This window comes from Arvicanthis niloticus, chromosome 5, assembly GCF_011762505.2.
Source record: "Arvicanthis niloticus isolate mArvNil1 chromosome 5, mArvNil1.pat.X, whole genome shotgun sequence".
Classification (NCBI taxonomy): domain Eukaryota; kingdom Metazoa; phylum Chordata; class Mammalia; order Rodentia; family Muridae; genus Arvicanthis; species Arvicanthis niloticus.
Genome location: NC_047662.1, coordinates 84,613,007 through 84,636,276, shown reverse-complemented (window position 1 = coordinate 84,636,276; position 23,270 = coordinate 84,613,007). Strand labels below are relative to the sequence as shown.

The following is a 23,270-nucleotide window of genomic DNA, read 5'->3' as shown; positions in this document are numbered from 1 at the left end:
TGGGGAGTAGACTCAGGGCCACATGGTTAGTGCAGCAAGCACTTTACCAACTGAGCCACCTCCCAACCCCTGCATCAAGATCTTGACTTCACTTATATTTCAGCATAGTGATCCTTTTGGTATCAAAGGGCATCTTTTCCCGTTCCCACGGGTTAATTCTTTGTAGCCCCAAGTCACGAGTTCAGAGGAAGGAGTGAAAAATTCCTGGCTCAGGGTTTCCCTCACACACCCAGGGTTATTCAGAGGTTATGGCTGTCACCAGGGTGCTGGCCTCTGATTCCTCTAGCCTCACAAGGAGGTGGCCTTTCAGGCTGGAGAGCTCAGCCATCCTGCTTTGCATATCAAGAACAGGAATAGTTTAGCATTGTCTTGCATTGATGGGGGTCTGCCTAGAGTGCCTGTCTGGCTGGAGTTGGCATGTGCTCCAGGGCTGCTGTCCTTTGAAAGTTTACCACCACCAGAGCCAGAGGGCTGCCAGGGCTTGCCTCAAAAGCTCCGAGCAAAGTCGTGTAATTACTATGTTTGCTCAGTGAAGCAGGTGCTAGAGGAAATGAAGATGATACTGGCTTAGGCCAGGCATCATCACAAGAGGTGACAGGTGGAAGTTTGCCTTCGTGGGGCTCAGCAGCCGGCCTGCAATCTGGATTGTTCTAAAAAAAGAATAACTTGGGGAAAAAAAAATCAGTTCCGGAGAGCCACACCCCTTGCCCCGTATCACCAGAGTGGTGTGGCAGTGTACCTTTAGGGAGTGGCTGCCACCTAGATTGGGCTGGTCCTGCCCGGTTTACTAGCTGAATGACCTTGGCCAATTCTTACAAACTGCTTGTTTATCTGGAAAATGGGGCTAAGCAGTCCCCTCCTCTCTGGAAGCAGAGGGATGGGTCAGGTGGCTGCTTCGTGATGCTTGATATCTAGGGTGAAGATTCTTTGACGGTGCTGGGCAGCTGGGCCTAGGGAAGAAATCTCTTGTAAGTCTGAGACTTAGAGCCGACACCTAGATTCTTCCACTGTGGACCTCGTCTTTCCCTCGTTTTGGTCTGGTTGGCCTCTGGCCTCAGATCCTACTTGTCAGTCCTGCATAGTTTCACCTTCCCTGATTCAGGCTGTGTTGTGTCAGTCTTGCCTGTCTACTTTCAGGCTGTTCTGTGACCTAACTTACAGCATGCTTCCAGGCCCAGTGCCCTCCGCCATGCTACCACCAATGGCTGGTTTCCTGTGTGAGATAACCCATCCTGCAATCACATACCAGCCTGGCCCTCCAATCCCCACTTCTCACGGGGCCTTTTTGTTAGTTTCCAGCCGAGTCACTTGGACAGGTGAGACAGGAAGGTGTATAGTGTCGGCTTCAAAGCAGACGGGGAAGGAGCCTGCTCCGTGCATAGTTTGTGCAGCATTCCGGGCTGTACAGTCAGCTTCTGAGTGAGGAAGACATGGCTCACATTCAAGGTGTCTTATCCAACTCAAATCTAGTGTAAATCTTGAGACACAGGTTGGATTTTTTCCAGTGGAAGGCCAGGCTGCTGCATAGACAATCCATCTACCAACCCCCAGGGCCAGGTCAGAGAGAAAGCTGTGGGACTCTTCCTGCATCTGTGTCTCCTGTCGCCATCTGGGTCCCTGTTCTTTGTACCATCTCAGCCACCCTTGAAGAGTCAGGAAGTGGTTTGAGTGCTGCGCCAGAATGTGATCTCGCTGGTCACTTGTGGGGGTGGGGAGAGTTGACTTGTTTTTCTCACCTCTCGGTGAGAAGGGGCATGGGGGGTTGGGGCTGGGAAGCAACTATGAAACCCTCTGGGCTGTTTCCTCTTCGTAATGGCCTTTGCGTTGGTGGGGAGCTTCCCCGAGATGGAGTTGGTTCAGGTCACCTGTTCACTGTCTGCAGAAAGCTAGAGGACTCCTGTTATTCTAGACAAATGGATGGCTGTGGCCAGGTAGCTCCTGCTACCTTGGCTAGTAGAAGGTGTGGACCCTAATGTATACAAAGCATATTGTCTCCGTTACTACAGGGAGCAGACCTTTGTGCCTGGCTGGTGATGAGCAGGCGATCGGGGTGGGATGGTAACAGGAGGAGCGTGTGCCCTGTCACTTGCAAAGCCACCTCTGCTCCAATTCCCGTTCCATGTGGGACAGCAGATCCAGTGAGGTCAGACCCGAGTGTTTCGATAGGAGTTTCTGTTGCATTGTGATTCTGTTGTTGCTGTTGTTTTGAGATGGGATCTTGTCATGCAGCCCAAGCTGCTCAAGCTTCAGGTTTCTGAATTCTGGGATTCTTGGCATGTGCCAACATGCCTAGACAATTTCTTGATTTTCAGATGTGCAAGACTGATAAGTGGATAGCCTTGTTTTGGTGCCTGGGTCACTGGGAGGGGTGGGATGGCAGGGTAACTACCCCCCCTCCCCCATCACGATTGTGGGCTGATGGCTCTATCTTAGCTCTCTCAGGAATCCTTGAGGCTGAGGCTGGCAGGAGTGGGATTCACTAAATGGACATTGTTCCTTCTTCTTACAGGGGTGGAGAGTGGGGAGGGGGATCCTTTGAGGGATGATGAAAGTACCTCATTGTCCCCCACCTCTGTTCCACAGAACCAGGGACTACCACTAAAGGGAAATCGTACACGGGCCTGGGCAAGAAGTCTCGACTGATGAAGACAGTGCAGACCATGAAGGGCCATAGCAACTACCAAGACTGTGCAGCCCTGAGACCACATGTCCCACATTCAAGTTATGGCACCTATGTCACCCTGGCCCCCAAAGTCCTGGTATTCCCTGTCTTTGTGCAGGTGAGCCTATGACATGCCCCAGGGGTCCCCTCGGGAGTAAGGGACCTTGGTTCAAGGAACGAAGGAAGGTGTAGCCTCATCCAGAATCCGGGGCCCCCTTTGGGGACAGAAAAAAATAGCTTCATATTCTGGAGAATATAAAGAAAGCAGAAGTTTCCAGAAGGTCCCTTCCCAGCTCCCTCATCCGTCACAATGCAAGAGCACAGAGCAGAGTCTCAGGAGTCACAGGCTTCTCCCCTGTAATCTCTCACTTCTTCCTGTCTCCCCTTCCTTCTTCCCCTCTTCTCGTGAATTAGTTACTAAGCATTCAGTCTTAGGTTCTGTTACAGCATTTCCAACCATGATTTGCTCTCTTCCTCTTCTTCTCCCACCCCTGCCCCTGGTACAACTCTACTGTCGTAACTTCCTTCCCACCTTAGTGTCTTCTGTGTTCTGTCTCCCTCTTCTCTCAACAACTCTCCTCTCCTCTTGTGGTTCCTTTTCTGGCTTTATGGTCCATACCTACACATAAATATGTATATATAATAAAAGAATTTAAAGCTAGAGTCTGCATATGAGAAAGCACATACTATATTTGTCCTCAGTTTGGGTTACCTCACTTAATATATGTTTTAGATGTGTCCAATTGTATGCAAATGCTATAATTAAGTTTTCATGGCTGGATAAAAGACCATTGCACATATACCTCATTTTCAAGATGAGATTTTTAAAAAAAAAAAAAATTAGTAGATAATTACCACACGACCCAGTCACACTACTTCTGAGTACGTGTCCAAAGGACTCTATATCCTCTACAGAAATCCACGCACAATTGTGTTTATTGCAGCTGAGGTCAAAATATTAAGGGACTGGAAACAGCTTAGATGGCCAACAAATGGTGACTAGGTAGTAAAAATGTTCTGTATTTCTTTTCTCTCAGATCTTTATTAATTCTGCCCCTTGTATATCACTTAATATGACCTTTTATGTTGTTTAGACATTGTTAAATGTAAGAAGCTTTTATTTTCCACCATATTGTTCCCCACTTTCCCTTTTCTTGCAGGGCTGGGGACCAAACTCAAGGCTCTGCTCAGGCTGTCCCCACATAAGCACTGAGCTATGCCTACAGCCCTTGACTTTGTAGATAGCCTTTCACTGTGTAGTTCAGGATGGCCCAACTCCATCCTTTGTTTTCAGTATCCCGAGGACTAGGGTTATAGGTGCATGCTATCTGCCTGGTTATTTTTGGGTTTGTCTTTTAATTTTTATTACAAATTAAGTCTGGCAAGCTGTACCAGTAGGGAAAGGTGCATGCTGCTAAACCTGATAACCTGAGTTTGATCCCTGGGACCCATATGGCAGGAGAGAAGCGACTTCTGCAGGTTGTCTGCCTGCTTTCATACCAGGATATGCACAAACCTGTTCCACATATACATGTGTGTGTGTGTGTGTGTGTGTGTGTGTGTGTGTACACATGCACACACATGCTTCCCCACTCCCACATGTGTATATGTGTACATGCCTGCTACACATATTATGTGTCTGTGCACATACACATTTAATAAGAATAGTACAGTTTTTAAAAATTGGTAAATTAGGTTTTGAGGGTTTTTTTTTAGTTTTTGGAGAAAGGGTATTTATATAACCCTGACTGTCCTGAGCCTCACTTTGTAGACTGGGCTGGCTTTGAATTTACAAAGATTGGTCCCTCTGCCTTCTGAGTGCTGGGATTAAAGGTACAGGTCACCATTTCTAGCTTAAATTTGTTTTTAAAATTATTAAAACTGAAAAAATTTAAATTGTGAAATATGCAAGCCAAGAGATGGCGGCACATGCCTTAGGAGGCAGAGGCAGGTAGATCTCTTGAGTTTGAGGCCAACTGGTCTATAGACTGGGTTCCAGGACAGCTGGGCAGCTGGGGCCACACAGAGAAACCCTGCCAAGAAAGGAAGGAAAAAAGGAAGGAAGGAAGGAAAGAAGGAAGGAAGGAAGGAAGGAAGGAAGGAAGGAAGGAAGAAAGAAAGAAGAGGGAGAAAAGACTCAAGGTAAAAAAAAAAAAAACTGCATAAGACTTTCATGCACAAAACAGAGAATCAGAGGTGAATGCCTACCAAGGAATAGCAGTAGCTGTCCACACAGACACTGTCCCCTCTTCTGTGTGATGGTGTTCCGCCTTCCCACCAGAGACCTCTCCACCGGCTCGATGACTGAGCTTGCCCTACGTTCCATCATATTCTCCATATGTTTACGAGTAACCTATTGAAGCCCCATCCCCGCTGTAGTACAAAGTTTATGCCTGTTTTGTTATCTTTCTACATCCCTTGCTTGAGGCCAGGGGACTTGAGGGCCATGTGACATAAAGGTACACCCCCAAGGACAGGTGTTTCTTCGAGGGTCATGCAGAGTTTGGGCACGTTCTTTGAGGTGGACGGGACAGGGTGGTGGGACTTGAAGTTTGAGTGCGAATCGGTTGCTAAGGTGAAGGAGTCAGTGTGTTCAGTCTGGGAACTATGCAGGGCGGGGACCCGCCTGACCTTGAAGAGACTTGAGGGGCCATATCTCTTGGCATAGGGTTCTGAAGATGCCTCCTGGGCCTGACAGCAGAGACCTCCCTCTGAGGCACACACAGGACAGAGGAGAGCCCGGAGTGGGGGCGGGCACCATGGGAGAACTGCAAGGCCCTAAGCATGTAGCTGAACTTCCTGTAGAGAGAGCAGCTCCTTTGATCGGGTCTGGCTGTGCCGAGTCTTTCTCTTTCCATTGCGGGTGTGAGGGTGCGTGGGGTCAGGAGTAGGAGGAGGGCAGGCAGTCTTGTCTTCTCCCTTTGCAAGAGAGTTCTCTGATCTGGCTTTGGCAAGCTGCCCTTTGCACTCCCACTCAGCGTGACTGGTTTTCAGCCCCTAGATCTCTGTAACCCTGCCCGGACTCTCCTGCTGTCAGAAGAACTGCTGCTGTATGAGGGAAGGAACAAGACTTCCCAGGTAAGACCTGCGCACCCACTGGCTTTCCAGGGGGGGGGCCTCTCTTCCCTCACTTTCTCTTCCTATGAAGAACTAGACAGCCTCAGGGTGGAGACCTGAACCGCTTCCAAAAGCCTTACCAAGAGGTCACCCAGCTCTCGTTTACCATCTAGTTACGATGGCTCTCTCTCTCTCTCTCTCTCTCTCTCTCTCTCACTTTCTCTCTCTTTCTCTCCCTCTCTCTCCCTCTGAAGGTTGATCATTGGCATGGTCAAAGCAGAGCTTTGGTTTCTAAAATGACATCTTATTGTTTAGCCCAGGAGGAGAAAAGATAACAGTTTATCCCAGCAGAGATAAGCACCCCTGAAGATTAAAGTCTAACCAAAGAGAATTGTTAGAGGAATGTTGGAGTCTTTCCATATGAAGCCAACCTAAGAACCCCTCCTAAGAGCTCAGTTCATGGTCACCCTCCAACCCTCTCCCCCAGCTCTAACCCTGTCAGCAGGGGTCAGGGGGTAGGTCATTCTTCCTGGGAGCCAGCTTATCTCTAGTTGTGAAAACCTCCCTCACCCACACAGTGGAAAGGTCAGGAAGCTTGGAAATAGGAAGTCTGTATCTAGCCCCAGTTCTGTCACTGGCTTCTGGTGACTTCTGCCTTCCTCGTCAGTGTCAGTCTTACTATCTGAGCAGTGGGTTTGTGCCTGACTGAGGCAGAGGGCAGGATCTGAGGCTAGCTCCTTGCAGCTTCATCCTCCTGGACAACTCTGTGCGACTGGAGCTAACACCAGAAGTTGGCTTTGCTTTTGTTTTGTTGTAAGCAAGCAGATCAGGACACCTGAGTTCACACTCGAGTACTGTCTCTTTTAGGAGGGCTTCCCAGGGAGACTGCGTGGTGTTCCTCCCCGTGACTGGTGACTTTTTAGTGTGATGGGACCTTGTTGTACGTGACTCAAGGGCATGAGCTGCTGAAGCACTCAGTCATTAAGGATTGGCCTGGGACAGTAGCTCTGTGTTTGTTGTCTTAGGCCAGAGAAGGTTAATGGATGTGGCCTCTTGAAAGTATAGAACGCAGAATGTAAGCTTTATTCAGAAAGGTCGAGGGAAAGTAAGGAAAACTCTGGAAAGAGTATGTGTGTATGTGTGTGTGTGTTGGGGGGGAGTCCCCAGGGAAGGAAAATCTGGCTTTTCTTTATTTAGGCTTTAACGCAATGACAGAAACTAGACAGAAGCCAGTGTCATCTCTGTTGAGGTTGGTTAATCCTCTGGGCCGTCATGGGACAAGCCCACACGCTCTATGACTGTCCTCCTGGACTGACCGGGGCGATGGATCACACACTGCTCATATGCTGCCCACACAGTTATGGGTGGTTGATGCCTCGCTCCGCTCCTCTCTGACTTTAGCTTTGACCTTGACTCTCTGCTAGTCACTCGACTTGGCCAGCCGCTCTCTAGCCTTGCGAGTGTCTCAAGAGCTGTTCATTGTGCTAAGCTGGTTCTCTCGTTTTCAGGAACAGCTGGTGGCTTTTTCCATGGCAGAGGGAGTTAACTCTACCCCAGCCACCACGTCATAGTCCTTTGGGTTAGCTCCTTGTCTGTGGCGTGGCCTAGAATGCCTCCTGGGTGAATCTTCTTGTTAGAAGCCACCCTAGAAAGAATGAAGGCATCTTAAACATGCCTCTAAGGGATGGGCCCTTGGAGCCAGTGGCCTGCTGTCACTTTTTTATCTGACCAGCTTGGTTATCTCACACCCAACTAAATGGAACTTTTAATTTTCCTTGCACCCCCCCCCCCCAGTCTCAGTTCTCACCACAACCTATGTGAGCACCTCGCACACAGCCTTCACCACAGCCCTTTCCCCTTCCTACCTGCATACAGCTCAGCTCCTGCACCCCTGGGATTTCTGACATCACTCTGGGCCTCTCTTTGAAGAGCTTCTTTAAAGACCTCAGCCCATCTACCTCTCACTTGCTTCAGTGGGAAGGAAATTTCACTGGGAGACAGGATATAGGTTGTAAGAGTGAGAAGTCCGTTGGTGCTGGGTCTGGTGTCTCCGTGTGTGGTTGCAAGTGAACTGTGCAGGGTCAGAGCTGGAGAGGTGTGACTGCATACTTAACGTACCCAGAAGCCAGTTAGGGACAACAGCTACCGGACTACACTCTCACATCTAATTTACTCTCTCCTAGCTCATTCACCATTAAATCTGCAAACATTAGGTATTTACTATGTATCCTCACTGCTCATGCGTGCTACACGCATGATCCCATGCTGCACACATGATCCCAAGTAGGCCGGCAGCATCCTCATACCAGGAGAGGAGAAACACAACAAAGAGACTGAGACTCTTAACCAGGACCCAAGAGTCTCAAGGCTGGTAGGGAACGGAGCCAGGATTAGTACTTGGTTCTCTGGCTGGGCAATGCTTTCCATGACCCCTGGTGCTTTTGGTATGTTTGTAAAACCAAGGGGACACAAGCCAAACTATAGCTGTAGTAACAGTTCACTCCCCTCCCCCACCCCCATTTCCAAGCCCCCTACCTTCCATCCCCCCACCTCCAACAAACACATACAAATTCTTGCCTCCTGCATCTTTGGAAGCTGAGAACTAAAAGAAACTCTCTCTTTAAGACTGAAGGTAGTCTTTTTTTTTTTTTTTACAAGAAAAGTAAGTACATCCCTTCTCCTAAAGGTAGGATAGCAGCAGCCTCATAGGAGAGCTTTGGTGTGTCTCCTGTTCCTCAAACTGAAAATGGAAAGCAGCTATCACCAGGCATCGGGTAGCTTCTGAGAACATGTCGGGGTGGGAGGGTGAGGTTCCTAGATTCTAGTTACTCTGTGTCATTCTCCAGGGAATAGCTTTTCCCAAAGGGGTTTCTGAATGACTGTGGTGGCCTCTCCACACAGCAGAGCTGTAAACTGGAAGGTGCCAAGTAGTTGGAAGCTTTGCGTGTCTTGAGTATTCTCTCTCTTGTTTCTTTATCACAACTCTGCTGTGAGCGCTCTGATGTTGGGGAGCTGAGCCAGTCCCTGCAGTAGTAACAGCTCACTGCTCTTGCTCTGTCTGCTCCCACCCAGAAGTCAAACTCGCTGGATGCACACCCGGATCAGATTACCATTTAGTGGCGGCCTGTTTGTTCGTTTGTCTTTGTTTTTGAGAGAAGCTTTATCTGTATAGATGAGGCTGTCCTAGAACTCGCTTTGTAGAGCAGGCTATCCTCGAACCTAGAGACCTGCCTGCTTCTGCTGGGATTAAAGGCATGCGCCACAAAGTCAGGCTCAACACAGCCTCTTACACACATCCTGACCACAGTTTTGGTCACGGGAGAATCAGCCAGAGCTTTTGCTAGGTTCCAGGAATGCTATGAAGTCCAGGATGTCACACCCTCAGTTTACACAGACTGATTGGGTTTACCATTAACTGAAGCACCAAGGTGTTGTCTATAGGTAGGCTCAGCCCCATGGCTGGGTGCCCAGGAGAAGGTTTTAGTCAGGGCCATTTGGAAGAAGTCACCCTCTGAATTGTAAGGATTCTGTGACTAATCTTGGGATTCTGGGAAATACATGTGTTCTAGGAGCAAGTGTGGGGAAGACTGGCCCAGGCCCCAGGGCCGGTGGTAGAAGGCAACAGGTAACTGGACCGTGGAGATGGGGGTCAGTGATCCATGGATTGTGAGGCTCCTGCCTGTAGGATGTTGGGGAGCAGGGTCCACATGCTTTGCTCTGGCATGCCTGCCATCCAGCCCTGTGCCAGCCTTGGTCTTTGCCTGACCGACTTTAGGGGGAAATTTTCTCTCATGCCTTAATCACTTCCTGTCTAGACTATATTCTCAGCTCTGGGAGCAGGCGGGGGACAGGGGCAGTGGCCTAGAGTGTTTCTCACCTTGTGGCTCCCCCCACAAGTCTTCCATACAGCCCTAGGCTTTTTTTTTTTTTTTTTTTTTTTTTTTTTTTTTTTTTTTTTTTTCCTAATCTCACAGATTGTCTCTGCTAACTTTTCTTCTGTCAGCTTCCCCATGGTCTGGAGGTGACAGCCAGACCTTCCCTGACTAGGGGTATATGTTTTGTGGGAACATGAGGGTTTGCCTACAAGAGCAGCCCCTTGACTTTGCAAACCTTCCTCAGACTACCTGTAACCACAAGTCTCCTGAGAGCGCCATTGTTTTCCTTCCTATAGATACAATACCGCCTCTCTCTCATTAGGAGTCGGCTGATCAATCCCGAGGATTGATCCCTAGCTGTGTGGCCATGGGAAAGTCCCTTAACCTGTCTGAGCTGTAAAGGCCAGTGGTGCTCTTTAAGTGAGAACAGGACAGGGCAGGAGCAGGAGCTTCTATCGCACTGTATTGAGCTGGGCTGGGCAGAGTTCACTATGGAGGGGCTGGAGAGCCGACTCAGCAGTTAAGAGCCCTGCTCCTGCAGAGGTTCTGAGTTCAATTCCCAGCAACCACACAGTGGCTCACAACCATCTGTAATGGGATCTGATGCCCTCTTCTGGTCTGTTTGAAGACAGTGACAGTGTATTCACATACATAAAATAAATAAATCTTTAAAAAAAAAATCCCTTCTGGCAAAGAATTCTTGCTTTTTTTTTTTTTTTTAAATGAGAACCCTGAAAAGGGTTCAGATGTTGTGAGCCACCATGTAGTTGCTAGGAATTGAACTCAGGACCTCTGAAAGAGCAGTCAGTGCTCTTAAATGCAGAGCTATCTCTTCAGCACCCAAAGTCTAGAGCTTTTGTGTTTGGGATCTGTTGGAAGGGGACATGGCCCTGAGAATTGCAAGTATGTCACGGAATTGTCTGTGTAGTTCTGATTCCTTTCACGTTCCATTCTGTGTAATGCTCAAGACGGCAGGTGGGCCTTTGAATACATCTTAAGTACATCTATATGTGTACATATACATGCACATATATATGTATGTATGTAATATATATCTGTATGTTATATATACACACAAGCTCTTACCACATCGCCCAACTTAGCTTGGAGTTCATTGGATACCCTGGAATAGCCTGTAACTCAGTTCTCTTGCTTGGCTAGCAGACTGCTGGGATTGTAACTGTATATAACCATGCTCTGCTTTTACTTTTTAATTACAGACGTGCCACCGAGAACATCCTTATATGTTCATATTTATACATTCTTGTATTTCTCTAAGAGAGCCTCAGAGGTGGGACTGTGGGATCATCTTGAACGCTCACTGGCTAAATGTCAGCGTGCTGGCTTTTTAAACATGGCTAACAAATCACATATTGTGCCCTTCAGGGTGTGCCAAGCCCTTCTGGTGGGGTCATCTTGCTTCAGAAGAGATGGAGGGTCAGATATGGGCCCTTGAAGAAGAGTCCCATCATGATTAATTTATTATTTCTATTGTTATTATTATCATCATCTGAGATAGGACTTTATGGATTTAAGGAAAGAACAGTGTAAACCATATTGGACATAGAGAACCAAGTGGATTTTTTTTTTTCAACATAAAAACATGCTGAGCACATCTGTCGGTTTACCTATAATGTCTAAAAATGGCCTTTCCTTTGTTTTTGGAGCATAAAGAAGATTAGCAATTATGTGCAAACCAATATCAGAATGTAAGTAACTACCATTTTCTTGAACCAAATTTCTCATTGGTACACTACAAAAATACCTGCAAGAAATTTGGTAATATTACCTCATAAATTTTCCATTCACATTATACATAGCTTGTAGAAGAAGCTTGAGGGAGCCAGGTATGGTGTATGGTCTGGGGACACCCCAGGGCCTAAGTAAGACGACTCCAAGTTAAGTGAGGCTGGAGAACTATGGCCATAGAAAGACCAACAGAGCTACCCCTCACGAGGACAAGAGCCATTGTTTCCTCTGGTTTATTTTTATTTGTTTCTACTTTGAGCAGGAGAAGTATAGAAACTCGGGGATAAACTCATTGCTCTTGCTGCAGTGCAGGCCTCTGTCACTAGCATGGCCCCACATGGAGTTCCCTCTGGCTCTGCCTAACACTACAAGTCCAGGGTGTGTTTCCTCGACCTCTAGTGGACCTTGTGGCTCTCTGCATCCTGGGGGACAGCAAGGCAGACAGTTGTGTTTGCTCTCTCCCTGAACAGGTGACGCTGTTTGCCTACTCGGACCTGCTGCTGTTCACTAAGGAGGAGGAGCCAGGCCGCTGCGATGTCCTGAGAAATCCTCTCTACCTCCAGAGCGTGAAGCTACAGGAGGGTAAGAAGGACCTGGGCACACCAATGTGGTGTTGGGTCTGCCTGGGGTTGTCGGATGTTGCACACTAGGCTGGCAAGCCACCTTCTGCTATACCTGATCTCTGCAGGAGGTTTCTATCCCAGGGAGCATCTATGGAAAAGGGTAGGGGGGGCTTTGGACTCCCAGATCTTGTGTTTAAGCCCCTCAGTTCTGGTGTGGCCTTGGGAAGTTGCTTCTGAGCCAGTTTCCTCTCTGTAAAGTAGGGTAATTATAGCACTTTAGAAGGTTGTGGGGTTAAGTTAGGTCATTTACAAAGTGCCTGGCTCTATACAGGTTCCCAGTAGAGGCTTCTTGACAATTATCTGTGGACAGTTCCTCTTTTTAGCCAGCTGTGTAGGTCTGGTCAGAGCCTTGGGAAGCTGGAGCATGCCTGACTGGGGCTGTGAGCAGAGCATCAGCAGCAAGCTGGGAATTTCTAACCCCAAACTTTCCATGAAGCCCTGGCCCATGGGGGGACCAGGGAACTGAAAGCCAGCTGGGAGTATCTGTCCAACCTCAGGCTTTGGCGCCTGCGGTCTCAGCCGAAAGGGGCTCGGTTTCCTCTCCCAGATTATGCAAACAACAACAGACCTGTTTGAGCTCAGGGCAGCAGGGGCACGGGGAGGAAAATATTAGCTGTGAAAGAATTCTGTTTTGGCTGGGTTTTGCTTCAGGAGAACTTCCTGACTGCTTGCAAAGCCATCCTGTATGCTCTGTGCCCTGGCTGCTCTGTCTTCTTGGGAACTGGCCTTCCCATGGGAAGTCCTTCACAGTGTTCCCTCTTTGTCCTGCTCAAGGACTAGGGTGTCTACTGACAGGAGAGCAAGGGAGGCAACCAAGGAGAGAGAACAAGATAGGGCAGTTGGAAGAGCAGGCCTCTCAGCTTCTTGGTTCCTGGCTCTGGTGTTTCAGATGGCCCCTCTTTGCCTTCCAGTGACTCTGCAATTAGCTTCCTACTACTTTCCCATCTTGCCCTGTGGTCACATGGATGCTTAGTATAGTCAGCCTGACTTCCCTGCCACACCCCCATTCAGTTGATCTGGGACTTGGTTAAGATGTACGTGTACCTAGTAGAGTGGTGCTCAGTACCATGTACTAGGTGCACCAGGACCTGAGCCCTGACTGCTGTGCCCATTGAAGGTCCTGGACCACAAGCCAAGACCCTCACTGGCTCAATTTCCTGCTAAATGGAAGGAGGGAAACGAATTAGGGAGAGGGCTGTTCTAGCTGGATCTGGGGTTAGAGGGTAGGGAAAGCAGTGGCCGCGGGATTGGGGGCCCAGACTTGACATCATTACTGTAACATATGCTTATAAGCACGCTGGGCCCTCTTCTCTGATAGCCCCAGAGGGAACGGCTCCTGGGAGAAGTGATCGTGGCCAGCATTCATATTACCCAGTTTCCAGATTGGGATATAGAGGGTGGGGGCTGGTTAGCTTGCCCCTTCTGGAGCTCCCAGAGCCTGGATATGAAGCTTGAGGGGTTTGGACACACTCCTCTACCAGGTAGTGATGTTCAGGTTGGGTGGTATGAACCAAGGGATGCAGAGGAGCTCCCCAGAGGCTGAGCTGATGCAGATGTAGCTTCCTGGGGCTGAGGCCATGTCTGCCCTTAGATAAGGGATAAGGGTGGGTGGCCCAGGCAGCACAGCATAGGCAAGGTGATCATGGGCATGAGAGCCTATGGGGTTGGTTGGCATGGAGGATGTGACCTTGATTTCCTTGGTAGACCACAACCTTAAGTGGGTTCGACAGTGGCCTCTGAGAATCCTGGAGCTGCTGAGGTGGAGGGAAATGGCTAGTGACAGGAGCACTCCAGGCACACGGTTCAGGGCTTAGACTTCTTTCCAGGCACCATGGAGCCTTTGTACTAGCCACCCCACCCCCACCCTCACCTCCACCCTGCCACTCCTGCTTTCCTGAGGTAGGTTCTATGTTATACCAAACTCCAGTTGCCCCTTCTGCAGCAGCCAGAGTCAGCTGTGGGACCCAGTATTTTGAAGCTGGGGCCATTTCCTGGCCTCTCCCATATGCCCACTACCACAGCAAGTGAGTCTAGTAAGAGATGCATTTGGGAGTTAGCTGGAGTGTCTGGTGGTACAAGGGTCTCTAGTTAACACTGGCATGAGACTCCTAGGTTTCTTCTCGCTTTCAAGTCAATATGTATGCAGAGTTGGATTTAGGGGGCCATAAAGGTATTAAAAAAGAAAGCATCCAGGAGCTGGGGCTGCTGACAAGTGCTGCTCCCTGGCAGGGCAGAATCCACCCTCTCCCTGGGACTCCCTTGTGACTTGTTTTCTAGGGTCAACTTCTGCTAGTCACCCATGTAGGGAGCACGGCATATATCAGGTGACCAGTGGATGCTTGTTTTTGTAGACAATGAATAGCTAAAAGGAGACCAGAGTGTTGCTTTAGCTTGGGAGCTGGGGTGTCTCCTCCCTCAGAGCTCCAGACTGGTGGCCACTCCTATGGTGCCTCCTCCTGCTAGCTTCTCCCAGTGTTCATCGGGACTGAATGGTGATGTGATGGGAACAGGCAGAGAGCTGGTGCTCACAATTGGGACATCTCCCGTCAGCGGGGACCCATTGTGGTCTCTTCCTGTCACGGTTGTCTGCTGCTTCTGCTACTCTTTGTGTTTCTGCCTCCCAGGCGGCCAGCATCACGCCCACAGTGTGTCTTTCTGGCCTTGCCTGTTCTTAGGCATGACCTGGAAATGTCTATCTGACTCATGGGCTCTCCAGGCACGTTGGGGGAGCCAGGATCCCAGTTTGGAAACTTAGCTGCTTTGGCCCCAGCTGCTGAAATGCTTGCTGGACATTTTCTAAGCTGCCCTCCACATCTGCCTCAGTGCTGGCCACTGCAGTGAGAACTGTGGAAGAGGCCTCTCCACTCTGGAGCTCCCAGCTGGGTGGAAAGCCTGTGGCAGGGCAGAAGTATGACATGGGATTAGGAATTCTGGCTTTGGGGATAGCTTTCTTCCTGAGTTCAAATCTCAGCCCTGCCTCTTACTGTTCATGCACTTTGTTGTCCCTCCCCCACCCTGCCTTTGTATGTGGAGAACAGGGACAAGAGCTCTTTTGGCCTGCCTCCACTAGTAGAGGGGGTTTGCTGAATCCCAAAGCAGTAGTGAGATGTTCTCTAGGTAAGTGTTAGATGGGCAGGCAGGGGCCGGGAAGCCTTTTCTAGGCTCCACCTAGCCCATGGTTTGTGCATTACATGGTGGGATGTAAAGGCCCCCTCTGGATGAGTTCCAAAACGGCAGAGGCAGTTAGCATGGTTCAAGGCAAACCCACCCGTGTGCCGCCTCAGTGTCCCTCTCTTCCAGCAGGACAGAGCTTCTCTCTGCAGTCTTCTCCAGAGCTCCAGGCAGTCGTCCCTGGCTCCCTCAGCTCCCCCAGTTTGTGTTCTTCTATGAGGCTCCGTTTTATGCTGAGCACGGCTCCCCTTCCAGCCTACTGTCACACTGCTGCCAACACCAGGCTGTGATGGGGAACAGATGCCAGGGAGAGTTTGCAGCAATCCAGCATGGTTGGGGGTTGGGGGGGCAGGACTGGTGTCAAAGCACAGAGAGCTTGTCATTCGTCAATGGCTTCCTGACACAAGGACTGTCTGACAGTGTGTTTCCCCAACCTCAGCTCCCATCTCCCCAAGTCTCTCATCTCTCAGTCCCGCTCTGTACTTTTAGAGCCTCTGTCCCCCTCATTGCCTGCTCCCCAAGCCCAGGTTGTTCTATTACTTTCTTAGGTGGATTGCAGTGGCTCTCCCTTAGACTAGGGTCTGCTAGGAAACACCTCAGTATCTTTTCTTTAAAAATAATTTATTTTTATTTTATGTGCCTTGGTATGTCTGTGTGAAGGTGTTGGATCCTCTGGAACTGGAGTTATAGACAGTTACAACCTGCCATGTGGGCGTTGGGAATTGAACCCATTGCAGTCAGTACTCTGAATAAAACTCTTCCCCTTATCTCCTTCTCAGCAACACAAGGGATCCACAGAGGCCTTGGGATTCATTTTCTTAAACACTGCAGATATCTGAGGCTCGGATCTCTCCCTCTTCAGCCCATTGCCAGGTGGGGAGAGGACTTAGTCCAAGTCCAGAGTGGACTCCCTTTTCTTATGGAACATGTTGTTCTGGCTCTGCCTGGTGGCTCCTGCCCTTTGGGAAGTATCCAGTCTCTTGCTTGAGGAGACCTGGCTTCCCCTGGTTAGGTCTCTACTCCCTGTGTGTTTAGAACTAGGCTTGCTGTGTAGTCTGTGGTTTTACCTTAAAGGTAAAACCTTCTCTTTGTGACAGACCCTGTTTGATTTGATAGTTCCTTTGCCTTGAGTATGCATTGAAGGGGGTCCTGCTGGGGTCCTGCTGGAGCTTGGCGTTTAAGAGGCATGCTGTACAGAGGTAGAGTGTGGGCCATAGAGCTGGGCTACGGTTCCTCTTTACTGCCTGGCTGAGTGATTTCATCCCTGGGTCCTATGTTCTCACATGAGCCACGAGCCTTGGATGCTGGGAGGCCCACCTCCCTGCTTGTTGTCAAGAGTGAATACAGAAGCAAGCACTCTCCTAGGGAGCTAGCCTCAGCCCTTGAGCTGTCTGGTGGAGGCACTTGGGGCAGCAATCACTGTGGTACTCCAGGGTCCCTGACATTCCAAGCGCTTGCTGTTACATGTGTTGGATAGTTGCTTTCCTCAAAAGTGATACCATGCTTGGTAAGGCCAACAGCTGAATGTGCAGGGAGTTTCCAACCCTCCCAGGCCTGTGTTCAGATGAATGCTTCATGGAGAGTGTGGCCAAGTCCTGAGGAGAGGCTGAAGTGGGCAGGGCACATGCCCTGGTGGGGCGCCTCTGCTTCTCTGTGCTCACTGGTGCATCTGGACCCACCTCCCAGAGTTGCCTTCCTTTCCATCTGGAGTTCTCTCTGAGTAAGACTCTTCTCAAGAAGGGGAGGGAACAGTCCACTGTCCCTTCCTGTTTTTTCCAGTTGTAACTGGTTCGTTTTGCACTGGTTCAGGGGTGGAAACCCTTAGAGAATGTTGCCATGTTGGAAAGCTCTCTCCCAGGATGCATTGAGATGGGATTGAAGAGCATTCCTCCTTCACCAGCACTTCCCTTAGTGAGGAACAAGGCCCCCTCAAGAATCAAATGGCTTCCTGTTGAACTTCAAAATGGCAAAGGCAGTAGATTGTCTAAGAGAAAACCCAGAAGTGTGCTGCCTCTGTGCCTCCTGATGCAAGGATTCTGGGGTGGAGGAGGCCTTCTGGGATGCAGACAGCTCCCTGCATCTGGCCATTAGCCCTCAGAGGGTCTCCTTTCTGGGGATGTGGTTCCAGCATCCCTGGGTCAGGCTGACCCGCAGGCAGAAGCCTTTCAACTGCACATCACCTGGATGGCTGAGTTAGTGAGCTCTGCTCTGCAGAGTGTTCTGCTCCCACGCCTGCCCTCTCCTCCCTCCTGTTCTGGGAGGCACCACACACAGCCTCCTGGGTGAGAAAGCTGGCTGTGCCCAGCGAGGCTTTAGCTCAGTTGCCAATCCTAATGTGAATCTTCTTTTCTATTCTTATCAAAGGCTCTTCAGAAGACTTGAAATTCTGTGTGCTGTACCTGGCAGAGGTGAGTCCCTCTCTCTCAGAACTGGAGGAGAGTAAGGTGTGCCCTGGTATTGGAGGAAACCAGGCTTGAGGTTGGCCTCCATATAATCTTGCAGTGACCCAAGACAAAGTTAGGGCAGTTTCTTGCTCTGTAGAACGCAGCTGACCCTGCGCCTATGTCTGTGTGAGAGGTCTGCTAAACAGATGGTTTTCGGGATGGCCCCTGAGATACCCTGCTTGGTACCTCCAGTGTCCCCGCACCTGTAAGTGTCCTGAGGGTGTGGCCTGACAGCTGCAGACTACCCTGTTTATTTATTTAGTAGCCCTCCTTCTGGAACTTGTCCAGCTCCCACGCCTGCCTCTTTTATCCTCTTTTTCCAGGAAGTACCACCCACCACCCCTCCTACTAAGGCTTGTCAGTGTTTCAAAGGCCTAAGGTAATTGTTCCTTCACCTGGGCCAGACAATGCAGGCTAAAGCAAGCACCACGCATCTGTGTTTGACTCAGGGTGATGCCCACCAGAGTGTGATTGATCTTGGTGATCTCTGACTAGGCTTACACAGCTGTACCTTTCAGGAGCAAAACCAAGCAAACAGGTTTTTGCTAGATGGGGTTTGGAAGGTAAACCAGGGCTTTAACCAGAGAGGTCCTTAAAGATGAAGAATTTGAGAGCCACAGAGTCATCCAAATTCTTTCCAGATTCCAGTGTAATTTTCTATCCCCAACCTTGTTCTGCTGACATGTGGCATCTCTCCAAGCAAGGCTCATCCCTGCCCTTTGCTGTTTTGTGTTTTGCCAACCGTCCTGGGACCCTGTCTATATGGATGGTGGAATGACATAAAGGGTTGGCTGAGAGGAATATACCTTTCTGAGAAAGAATTTGTACCCTTTGGGATTGAAACGCGTTCCTGCAGTTCCTGGCTAAGAGGTATACATCTTTGAACAGACACCAGGGACAAGAAAGTTTGCTGAGATCTTCCCTTTAGGGGGGACATGCTGAGAGTTTGCCAAGAGGCAGTAGAAGGTGTCATGGTTGAACTGGGAACTCAGGTGCTTGAAAGTAGACCTGTGGTCAGTGGCAGTGGCAGTGGAGGTCTTCCCTCATGTCACCCACAACCCAGCCCAGGCACAGGGGTGGCTGGTAAACTCCTTTCAGCCTTGAAGGGTGTTTGGTTCCACAGAACCAAGAAAATGAAGTATAGAAGGGAATTGTGGGGACAAGGCTGGGCCCCCCTGGCCCCTCTGGCTTCCCATATGCTCCATTAACTTCTAAAATGGGGCTCCAGGCTCTCTAACAGTGTGAGGGCTTCCTGCCAGACTGGTGTTTTATTTTCCTGGAGAAAAGCTCTTCTGCCCATTGCGCTCAGACCTTCTTTCTAGTCCTCTAAAGATTGGCGAAGGGCTATTGATCTGAGGCCTTGAATTTCCGGAAAGCACACCAGGTGATCAGACTCCCCCGCCCCCACCCCCAGAGAGCAGGAGAGTGCAGCTGGAAGCCTCTCATCTTAATGGGCAGCTACTAACAAAGGGCAAGCCTGTGGTGCAGGGAAGACCACACTGCTTGCTTGTTCAGGACAAGAATACAACACGTTGACACAAGTGGTGTTGGGCCCCATGGAGATCCCCAAACAAATCTTAGTATCTCTACTGAATAGTTTATTCTTCATTGCCTGGTATGCAAGTGGCACCCCAAGAAGAAACCTGGGGAGGATTTGAGGTTTGGAGAGCCCCCCACACGTTCAGAAAGCCACAACTGCCTTGGGGGCGGGGCAGAGGTGGGTCCTGGGTAGGACCACCCTAAGCAGTTCATTTTGTTTATAGAGAAAGGGCTTCTCTATGTAGCCCTGGCTGTCTTAGAACTTGCTCTGTAGACCAGGTTGGTTTGTTTCTACAGAGTACCGGGATTACAGGTGTGAACCACCACAATTCCTGGTCTGCTCACAGCAGTCTTAATCCCAAGGACAGCTGTCCCTCAGTCCTTGCCAATCTGGGACAGATGCAGCCCACAGCTGGCATCAGAGCATGGAGCACATTGTTTGGGAGTCTCTCTCTCTCTCTCTCTCTCTCTCTCTCTCTCTCTCTCTCTCATAATGTGGAGCTGACTTTCCATTCACTGAAGACGTTTTGGTCGTGAGGATGTAGATTTGCATCTTGGCTCTGCCATTCCTTGAGGGATCAGGGGCAGGTGGTACACTCCTGACGCAGGCAGTGAGGTCTTACTCTGAAGGGTTGGAGTGAGCTTCAATAAGACAATGCATCTAAAACACTTAGCCCTGAGCCCAGGTCTGAGCATGCTCAGTGAGTGGCAGCTAACTGGTCATTAGATTAGAACAGGAAGTGGGGCTTTTCACGTTCATTTACCATCCATTAGAGGTTCATGATTCACTCATCTTATAAAAGGACAGCCAGGCAGACTATCTTACTTCCCAAGTAACATAGCTACATGGTTATACAGACCTGACAAATCACAAGTTCTGGCCTCTGTCAGAGTCTCCTCTGACCTCTCAGAGACTTAGTGATCTCATAGGAAAAATGGTGGCAGCAAGGTCTTTCTGCCCCACCCCCACCCCCAACCCCACCCCCCGCCCCCAGGCCTACCTGCCTCCTTGGTTCATCGGGAGAGAATGAGATGGAGCATGCTTGTCATGGCAAATGAGCAGGCTTCCGTTATTGCTGAAGGTGTTTGGGTTTTTACAAAGATAAAATTAATCCAGGAGCAAGGAGGTTAGGTTTTTAAAGAGGCCAAGAGAAGCTTCGAGTCCGGTTGGATTTGAGGTCACGGTCAAGTACCGGCTCTCTCACCTAGTGCTGTGGGCTCAGGTTTATGCAAACAAGCAGCCTGTGCATGGTCGAGCACCCCACAGTCAGAAGCCAGTGCCTTTGAGGGTTCAGCATGAAGGTCCTTTTAGGATGGCTTACAGCTTTGACCCTGGAGTTTGCTATTGGTGCCATTGAGCACGTCAGACTTGGAACTGACTAATTGGGTCATTTGGAGCACGCTCGGAATTATGACAGATGGTTCACATGTGGGGCCAGCTAGGCAGGCAGTGAGGACTCACAGTTTGGACAGATTTGGGCAGGTAGGAATTTAGCCTCTCTTCAGGGAGCTGGCTCTCTCTCTTGGCTAAGCCGGTCTTGGAAACTCAAGGGGTTAGGTCTTGGGTGCAGAAGGAGTCTTCTAGGTTCTCAAGCATTGTGGCAGATTTTAATTTCAAGCTGTCAGATGCAGTCTTGCCTTCTGCTGCTGAAACTGACAGTAAGGTCACCATCCCTGATCCTGGAACACCACTCTCCGAAGGAGATTCCGTGGGAGGCTCTGGGCTCATCTTCTGGCTGCCTATGAATTCTATGTGATATTACAAATGGCCTAGTGGCTGCCTCAGGTGAGAGCCTCAGGCCCTTCCTGGGAAGTAGTTTTTGAGGATATAGTAAAACAGAATGACCACAGCTGCTCCCTTGTAAGGCTGTTGGAAGGAATACCAAGGCACGGCTGGCAAAAAGCTTGGTGTTATGGAGGCCAGTTCAAGATTGGGGTAGTGGGCTGGCTGTTCTGAGAGGCTTTCTTGTGCCTTTGTAGGAGAAATTTGTCATGTTGGAGCAGTAAACAGTTGTACAAAAAGGTGCTAGTGACTATCACCGCTAGAGAGCCCTCTGACTCACAAACAGTTGCTTCGATGGCATGACATTCCTGTGGCCTCCAGGCTGTAAGGCAGAGCAATCCTGCCAGCAAAGGGGTGTAGAAGCCTTACCAGGGGATGTCATCTCACAGAGCTCAGAGATGAAATCGCAGCAGGCAGCTCCTCCTGGCTCAGTGTTTCTCTCTGATTCATTGGCTGCAGACTTAGAGAAGTCCTTGGCTACTCTGAACCTTGGTTTTCCCCTTCCATAAAGGGGAATCACAATCCACACCCCAACTAGGCATGGAAGTACATGTCTATAGTCAAGCGGTAGGAGGAGGATCATGTGTTCCTGGGCAGCCTGGACTACACAATGAGTTCCAGGCCAGCCTGAGCTAAAGGATCAAGAGATCTTGAAAAAAAAAATGAAAGAAAGAAAGAAAACAAAGGATAAGAAAAGAAAAAAGAAAAAAAAAAAATCAAGGGCTGTGGGGCTGGAGAGATGGCTCAGTGGTTAAGAGCACTGGCTGCTCTTCCAGAAGTTGTGAGTTCAATTCCCAGCAACCACATGGTGGCTCACAACCATCTGTAATGAGATCTGATGTTCTCTTCTGGTGTATCAGTGATAGCATACTCATATACATGAAATAAATAAATCTTTTTAAAAAAAAAATTCAAGGGCTGGGAGTAGAGCGCCTGCCTATTGTGCACACGAACTTGGGTTTGCTCCCCATCACCACAGTAATAAGAATGAGGAATCCATGCCCATTGCTTCTCTGTGAAGCTGCCTAGATAAAAACACGCTCACAGACGACAGAGTAGATTAAAAGTTGATCAGTTCGGTGGAGGATGTTCAGAAGCCCAGACCGTGAGCTAAGAGTAGGGCTGGAGGCTCAGGCTGGGCTGTTTATAAAGCAATGACATTTCCAAGCTGGAAAGGACCTTCTCTACTCCCACCCCCAGGGGAACATAGAATACAGGAAGCAGAGGGTCCACTGCTCACTGAGATTAGCCCTGGGGAATCTCGAGGCTCTGTTTGCCGGCAGCAGGTAGGAGTGGAGGGACCTGCCTTTAAGTGGAAGCGTGGGCTTGCTGACGCTCATCCTCTCAGCCCCCTCTCCCTCATGCTTTTAGGAAGAAAGCTTCTCGATATTTTGCAGCATGAGAGGAGGGCAAGCACTCTGGGGACATAGCAAGGGAGGCGCCCTGCCCTGAAGGGCTGTGTCTCTGAGGGTTGGATCTGAAGGCCTGTGGCAGTCCTTATTGCTTTATAGCTCCAGGGTGGATGCAGTGCCATGGTTTTATAGAAAGCTTCTGGCTTTCTAGAGGTTGGCAGCTAAGAAGTGGCAAAGCTGGCATTCAAACCAGGTCTGCAAAATGGAGAGACTGGGTCAGTACACGGTCTTTCTCCCCCAGCTCATAGTTCCTTAGCTGAATATTATCACCAGCGGGGTGAAGAACTTGTCATCTTCTGATCCCAGTACCCGGTGGGGTTTGGGGAGGGGAGCAACAGGTCTCTGAAGACCTGTGCTCTTAGACCTGCCCCATCCTGTCCCATGAATGCCCTGACTGCTTCAGGGACTGACTGACTGGTGCTTTGAACCTGTTGTCATCATGAAAGTTTTTCCAGGCAGCCAGAGCTCACCAAGCTTCACCACCGTGCCAGGCCTAGATGAAGAGGGCCTTCTACGTGTTTGTCATCAGCAAGATTCAAATGACAGCCAGAGTAATATTGCACAGCAGCTAATGAGAGACCCAGCTCAGGTGCTGGGTAGTGTTAGGGCTATAGGGGGACTTGTGACTGCCCATACTACACTTTGGCAAGGGACTCCAGGTCTGTCCCTATGCTCATCCAACTCCGTTAACCTTGGCCTGTAGTCTGAAGAGGGTGTCGCGAGAGAGATGGTCTGGAGGGAGAGTCTTGTATCCACAGGGAGCGCCAGCTCAAGGGCTTGGTCCTTTGGCTTCCTCACGTGATCCCCAGCAGCTGCCTTGTGCTGCCTGCTCCGAGGGTGACCTCACCCTCTGTCCTGTAGCTCTCCACAGGCTTCCACTGTGTAGAGAGCCACTGCCTCCCTTCTCTACCCAAACGGTGGCCCCATGGCTCCCAGATGGCCTTACTTCCCTGCT

The 23,270-nt window shown here is 49.8% G+C and overlaps 1 protein-coding gene across 6 annotated transcripts in view; it reads left to right on the top strand.

The window, feature by feature from the left end:
• Rgs3 (regulator of G protein signaling 3) overlaps positions 1-23,270 on the top strand; it is a 136,122-nt gene that overhangs the window by 61,942 nt on the left and 50,910 nt on the right. For all 6 annotated transcript variants that reach the window (XM_076934837.1, XM_076934838.1, XM_076934839.1 and 3 more), the window contains 4 exons: positions 2,584-2,780; positions 5,657-5,740; positions 11,814-11,925; positions 17,502-17,545. In XM_076934837.1, coding sequence (XP_076790952.1) covers positions 2,584-2,780; positions 5,657-5,740; positions 11,814-11,925; positions 17,502-17,545 — 437 coding nt within the window. The remainder of the gene's footprint in view (positions 1-2,583; positions 2,781-5,656; positions 5,741-11,813; positions 11,926-17,501; positions 17,546-23,270) is intronic.